The 7,354-nt window shown below is 41.3% G+C and overlaps 1 protein-coding gene across 1 annotated transcript; it reads left to right on the top strand.

The window, feature by feature from the left end:
* The first annotated feature begins 314 nt into the window (after positions 1-314).
* LOC123166386 (KAT8 regulatory NSL complex subunit 3) lies at positions 315-2,305 on the top strand. Its single transcript, XM_044584183.1, has 6 exons — positions 315-546; positions 755-816; positions 937-1,072; positions 1,175-1,247; positions 1,591-1,656; positions 1,858-2,305. Exons 1-6 carry the CDS (start codon positions 401-403, stop codon positions 2,077-2,079), a joined length of 705 nt encoding a protein of 234 aa, XP_044440118.1. The 5' UTR covers positions 315-400; the 3' UTR covers positions 2,080-2,305.
* Positions 2,306-7,354: the final 5,049 nt, after the last annotated feature.

Genomic DNA, 7,354 nt, shown 5'->3' with positions numbered 1-7,354 from the left:
TAGATTAAGCTGATTGATTATTATACTGGAAAGGCTGGACGAAGGGGTGATGAGAAGAAAAGTGAAACGGAACTTTACGTTCTTTTTAAGTAGTGTGTCTATATATATATATATATATATATATATATAAAAGATACAGATTGAGATAGAGAAAAAGAAAAGAAAAGAAAAGCAGGGGCGCCCGGCCCCGCACTTGGGCCCGCCAAAGCGCCAGCGGCGGGAGGTTGTTGCGCGTTTGATCGTTGCGCGCCGGCGGGAGGTCTCTCCAAAAGTTTGCACTGGCGCGCCCGCGCTGGTTCTCTCTCAGTTTCGTTTCCCCAAGCCCAAACAAATAGCAGTTCATCAAACGTAAAAACGAAAAAAAAACCCAAACTACTTAGGTTTCCGCCAACCTTCCTCCATGGCTCGCAAGCGCCGCCGCGCGGAACAGCGCACGCCGGCGCCATCTCCGCCTCCGCTCCTTCGGACTAAATCGTCTCAGCGGCAACCGGTGGTCGTCTTCGCCCACGGCGCCGGCGCCCCCTCCTCCTCTGACTGGATGACCCGGTGAGCTCCCTTTCTCTGTCTGTTCTGCAGCACGCGCTTCATGGATCTGTAGCCACTATGATTCTCTTCGGTAGAATGCCCTCGTTTGCGTGATGAAACTCCACCTTCATAAAATCAGTTGAATTGGGGATTCCAGTTTGTATACACATCTGATCTGTGCTTGGTTTCTGCATAGTTATTTTTAGAAACTGACGATTGATTTTTCCAGCTGGAAGGAGATGGCGAAAGATGCCCTGGATGCCATTGAAGTGGTGACATTCGACTATCCATGTGAGTTTATTCGATTCACTCTACTGCTAACCATTTCATTTTTATCAGAAGGTCCAGTTCTTAATTCTTGACCCATGTTCACTTAATGGTTGATGAATTAATCAAACAACAACGCTGCAGATATGTCGGGTGGTAAACGGAGGCCTCCCCCGAAGGCGGACAAGCTTGTCGACCATCATCTCAGTGTGGTGAAGAATGCTGTAGCAGAGCATCCTGGTCACCCGCTTGTTCTTATGGGGAAGTCTATGGGTTCGAGGTGACATTTAGTGATGTGATAATGTTGTTACTTGTGCATCTTTTTGGTTTGTTATATGATCTGACTTCCGAGTATGCTTATGTGATGCTTAAACATTCTCAGGGTCAGCTGCATGGTAGCTAGCTCCGATGATATCAGTGTTTCTGCAGTCATATGCTTGGGTTATCCATTGAAGGTATCCCCACTTTACTGTGTGTACTTTGTATTTGGGTTGCTTCCTGGCCTGTCTCCTTATTGAATTGTTGTGCCTGTGTTCTTCAAATCTCAATACTATGTATGCACAAAAATGGTTGTAGAATTTGGATCTGCATCACTATTTAATTGTTGTAGAATTCAACTATGTATGCACAAAAATGGTTGTTGTATACAGATCTGCATGCTATTGTTTCTCATTTTTTGTTACAACTATGCAGTGACATTTTTATATGATAATTCACTGTCATTTTGTATACAGACAATTCACTTTCTCAGATAGAATCACAAACTAAAGAAGCTGTTCCTTTTGTTTTCTTCGACAGGGAGTGAAAGGGGCACTGAGGGACGAGATACTACTAAAGCTGATGGTTCCAACAATGTTTGTGCAGGTACTGAAGAAAAATAGTTTCTTTCTTTGTTTTCTGATAAATATGCGCTGTGAAAATTTTAGGGATTGTTTGGAACACATAGTCTGATAGGAAATTTATGGCAAACGGTTCAATTCCGACAAGAATATGAAAATTTTCGTGTTCCAAACATGGTGTAAATAGTAATTTTAAAATCTTGACTTGCGGTGGATGTGTTCACAGGGCAACAAAGATGGCCTATGCCCCTTGGACAAGCTTGAGTTAACTCGGAAGAAGATGACCTGCAAGAATGAACTGCATGTTGTTGATGGTGGTGACCACTCTTTCAAAATCGGCCAAAAGTACCAAAAATCTGCTGGAATAAATCAACATGATGTTGAATTAGAAGCTGTTAAAGCAATTGCACAGTTCGTCCAGAACTCCATAGCAGAAAGCTTAACCTAGCTGTGCCTTCAAAAATTTCTTATAACATCTAATGGTAGGTTCCTGATCCTAAGATTCTGGCCTTTTCTTGGAGGGGAAAGATTCTGGCTTTTGAACGATCTAATGTGATCACGTACTTGGTTCGGTGACTGGTTACATGTAAAACAATGCTATTCTCCCCCTCTAAAATGTAATATGCTAGCTTGTAATTATTTGTGTTTTCTATCATGGAACACCTTTTTGCCTTGCCCGCTTTCTCCGTGATTGAGATATATAAACCACACCGAATATTCATACATATACTTGCTCTTGCTGCTTATCTATGAATCGTAACTATTTCAATATCAATGGCAAGTTTCCTCTGTAGTTTTTTGTGCTTTTGGTATGTTGTGGTTGTTTGGCCGTTTGATTGTCAAATGTTCATTTTACTTCAAATGTACTTTTGATGAGATCATCAGCTTTTTGGATAGACTTGGTGGGCTACATTGGAACTAATAAAAAAATGTTGATTTTACTTCAAATATATTTTTTAAAACAAATGTCTGGCCAGGGCACTTTATAGGATATTCATAATAATTTCATTGGATTTGAATTCATATAATTTATCCCTGGGGACCTTTTGGATAAAAGGAATTAGATACTAAGATCCTTTGGGTAGCCTTACGTGATACAACCACTCCAAATATGGTGATTTTTCTCCCAATACTAGACTTTTTTTTTTGACCGGAAGCCTAGACATTTTTTTCGAAATAGGACTGCACTTAAACCCAAAGTAAGAGTATTCCAGACAAAACTGCTTATCACCGGCAATTAGCAACAGTGTTGATACTACAAAACAAGGGGTAATGCGATAACGATTTGTATTTGGCAGAATAACTTAAGAAACTTTGTTCATAAGGAATATTATATATATCATGGGCGGAACAAAAATTCATAAAATTGTGGTTTTGTACTCCATTGCAATAGGCCGTATCGTCTTAGTTGTCTCTAATAATTCCCTCATTTCTGCAGGATTGTCGACAGTACGAAGATTTCCAACAATTTTGTTTATAGCTACCAAATTAACATATCCCAAAAGGCAAAAGGTAATGAACGACGTGCCATGCATAGTAATAAGAATGAATTGTAGCTCTCCCAATTGTGACTAAGGGCAAGTAGCCATGTAATCCAGATATATATAGGGTCGCACTATTCGTCACCCTGGGTGAGGAATAGTTATTCTTCATCCCCTCTCTATTTTAACATCAATGCACTGTATTTTTACGTTTTGTAAATTTAGTCTTATTTTATACGTAAAAAGAGAATGTAAGAAAATATATACTCGCCGTAAAAACATTTTATGTTATGTAAAATTACGAATGTAAAAACATAGTGTAAAACATACATAAAATGCGATTTTTCTGGTCTTATAACCTATATTTGATCTTTCTCTCTCTTTCTCTCGTGTTCTTGATTTGGCACGATCTTGATGTACTGCGAACTTTGCTATTATAGTTAGATCTTATGATGTTTCTCCCCCTCTACCTTCTTGTAATGGATTGAGTTTTTCTTTTAAAGTTATCTTATCGGATTGAGTCTTTAAGGATTTAGAACACTTGATGTATGTTTTGCATGTGCTTATCTGTGGTGACAATGTGATATTCACGTGATCCACTTGATGTATGTTTTGGTGATCAATTTGCGGGTTCTGTGGCCTTGTGAACTTATGCATAGGGGTTGGCACACGTTTTCGTCTTGACTCTTCGGTTGAAACTTTGGGGCACTCTTTGAAGTTCTTTGTGTTGGTTTGAATAGATGAATATGAGATTGTGTGATGCATATCGTATAATCAAACCCATGGATACTTGTGGTGACATTGGAGTATCTAGGTGACATTAGGCTTTTGGTTGATGTGTGTCTTAAGGTGTTATTTTAGTACGAACTCTAGGGCTGTTTGTGACACTTATAGGAATAGCCCAATAGATCGATCAGAAAGAATAACTTTGAGGTGGTTTCGTACCCTACAATAATCTTTCGTTTGTTTTTCGCTATTAGTGACTTTGAAGTGACTCTTTGTTGCACGTTGAGGGATTGTTATATGATCTAATTATGTTATCATTGTTGAGAAAATTTGCACTAGTGAAAGTATGAACCCTAGGCCTTTTTTCCAAGCATTGCAACACCGTTTTCGCTCACTTTTACCACTTGATGCCTTGTTGTTTTTATATTTTTAGATTACAAAAAACATATATCTACCATCCATGTTGCACTTGTATCACCATCTCTTCGTCGAACGAGTGCACCTATACAATTTACCATTGTATTGGGTGTTGGGGACAGAAGAGACTCTTTGTTATTTGGTTGCATCGTTGTTTGAGAGAGACCATCTTCATCCTACGCCTCCCACGGATTGATAAACCTTAGGTCATCCACTTGAGGGAAATTTGCTACTGTCCTACAAAACTCTGCGCTTGGAGGCCCAACACGAGTCTACAAGAAGAAGGTTGCGTAATAGACATCATGGATCCGTCCTGCAGTTGTTTGGGCAAGCTTGCAAACTAACAGTAAACATGACGAAGAGTGCGACAATTTCTATTAGATGCTCTCAAGATGGATTCTGTATGCAGCTGGCGCGTCTTAAACGTATATATAATTTTTATTGTTTCATGTTATTATAGTACCAGTTTTGAATACTTCTTATAGCATTTTTTTGGGACTAACCTATTAATTCCGTGCCAGTGCCAATTGCTGTTTTCTGCATGTTTTGACTTTTTAGTCAATCCATATCTACAGAGATTAAAAAATCTTAGGGATTTAATATGATTTTCCAAGAAACGAGGATTCCAGAAAGAGCTGGGACCTACCAGGGGGCCACCACTACGGCTAGGCCACATGGCCCCTCTAGGCACCGCCTTACGCCCAACACTTGGTTTCCTTCTGGTCGTGTGGTTCCGGTTGGAGTGCTCATTTCCTACTGTTCAGGTAAATTGTCTAGGGAGGTATAGTCAGGCTTTGTGTCGATCAGGTTGTTTGGTTGCCCTGGTCGGACAATGAAGCACATAGCCAAAAATCATCATTGTCTATCACTGGTAAAAATAGAAGGTAGTTACAAACGTAGTACAACTAAACATCCTTCAAATGTTTCGCCTAACTTCATGGATGTTGTTTTTCATCGCTGTTATGAGATGAGGAAATAGAAAAAATCCAGGATCCATTCACCTGGTCAAGAAAACGACTTATGTGTTGCCAAAGAAAGCTATACGCAATTATCATTGTCAAGGCAAATACAAACATGTTGATTCCCTTCTTGGTTGCAGTTGGTTTTGGCTGATGGATGCAGTTGGTCTCTTCAAATAGTTGACTTGACTTCCATTTTACGTTTCAGATGGTTCACTTAACCTTCGGGTTGCAGTTGGTCTCTATGCCAATGGTGTAATCATTCAATTAGCTCGCCTAAGTTCTCGTTTGCATATGGTTTTTTGCCCCTTTGTGGATTATTCATAAAATATGTTATTCATAGGTTGCTTCACTTCTCGCCTCTAATTAGGCTCAGTTTCCTGGTATTTGACTTGGCTGCAAAGAAGGATATGGGCAACATCGTTGGTAAATATATGCGGCAGATACAAACGCAATACGAACATAACCACTTTCAAACCATTCGTGAGAAACATCCTTCAAATAGTTCACCTAAATTTTTGATTTTGTTAGTTGCTTTGCTTCTTGGGTGTAGTTGGTGCCTTTAGATAGTTAACTTAACTTTCATTTTATGTTTGCATAGTTCTTAACTTCCAATCTATAGTTGATCTCTACACTAATGACGCAACGGGTCATCTAGTATAAGTAAGACCTAGCAGTGTCTGCGTGCAAAGTGGACACCACCAATGAGGAAGGAGGGCCCCATGCCCTTACAGAAGGGTGGCCCCCAAATTTTTGCCGCATGTGTTATGACATGAATGCCGCTAGTGTTAGTCCAAGCGGCATCGCGCTTCGTACCAGACACTACTAGTGTTCTCCATGATCGGACCACTTAAATGTGGTTACTGGCCAATTTCACAGGCGTTATCTGTGTGTGCTTTATGGTCGACGCTACTAGTTCACTCGTGTAAGCACAACTCCTGTGCACATGTGATCCTCACTTCCCCTCTCCCTCACTCGCTTCTTATTCGCCCCTCTCACTAACTTCTTCCTCCCTCTCTCACTCACTTATTCTTATCTCTCCCTACCATGTGAAACTCATTGTCTTATCCCCACTATTCCTCCAGGTAATTAACTTCTCTCACTACCAAGAGAAGCCTTATAGGTAGAACCTTAACATTAGCGTGGGGTAATGGTGCAACGCTACTGCTATATTGCAGTAGCGTTACAGGTATGTCTGTAGCAGTAGCACTGGCGTGCCACCCAGCGCTACTGCTAAGTGGTCCTCTCCTCACCCACCGGGGCTATCCGTAGTAGCAACATTTGACAAAAAGCAGTGCTACTGCTAATCTTATAGTAGTAGCGCGTGTCTAGGGCCACCGCTACCACTATGTGTGCACGGTGCCAACATGTGGGCCCCACTTAGCAGCAGCGGTGGACCCTAACACAATGCTACTACTATGTCCTTTAGCAGTAGCGCTGACACCTAAATGTGACACCCTCCGATTCAATCGTACAATAATCATACACGCAAACGTGTACGATCAAGCTCAATGACACACGGGAAGATATCACAACACAACTAAACACAAATAAGTCATACAAGCATCATATTACAAGCCAGGGGCCTCGAGGGCTTGAATACAAGTGCTTGAACATAAACGAGTCAGCGGAAGCAACAATATCTGAGTACAGACATAAGTTAAACAAGGTGCCATAAGATGGCTAGGACAAACATGGATACAGATCGAAGAGGCGCAGGCCTCCTGCCTGCGATCCTCCTAACTACTCCTGGTCGTCGGCGGCCTGCACATAGTAGTAGGCACCCTCGGGATAGTAGCAGCCGTCAGCGGTGGCGTCTAGCTCCTGGGCTCCAACATCTGATCGCAGCAACCGGGTATAGAGGGGAAAATAGGTAGCAAACAACCGTGAGTACTCATCCAAAGTACTCGCAAGACTTACATCATATCTATACTACATATGCATCGGTATCAACAAAGGGGTAGTATCTGTGGACTAAACTGCAGAATGCCGAAATAAGAGGGGGATAACTAGTCCATTCAAAGACTACGCTTCTGGCAGCCTCCATCTTGAAGCATGTATAAGAGATTAGCAAGTATAACAACAAGTGACATCGCATAGCATAATCCTACCCGGCGATCCTCTCCTCGTCGCCCTATGG

Source organism: Triticum aestivum, chromosome 7D (genome assembly GCF_018294505.1).
Source record: "Triticum aestivum cultivar Chinese Spring chromosome 7D, IWGSC CS RefSeq v2.1, whole genome shotgun sequence".
NCBI classification, from domain to species: Eukaryota; Viridiplantae; Streptophyta; class Magnoliopsida; order Poales; family Poaceae; genus Triticum; species Triticum aestivum.
This window is presented reverse-complemented; position numbering and strand designations above follow the sequence as displayed.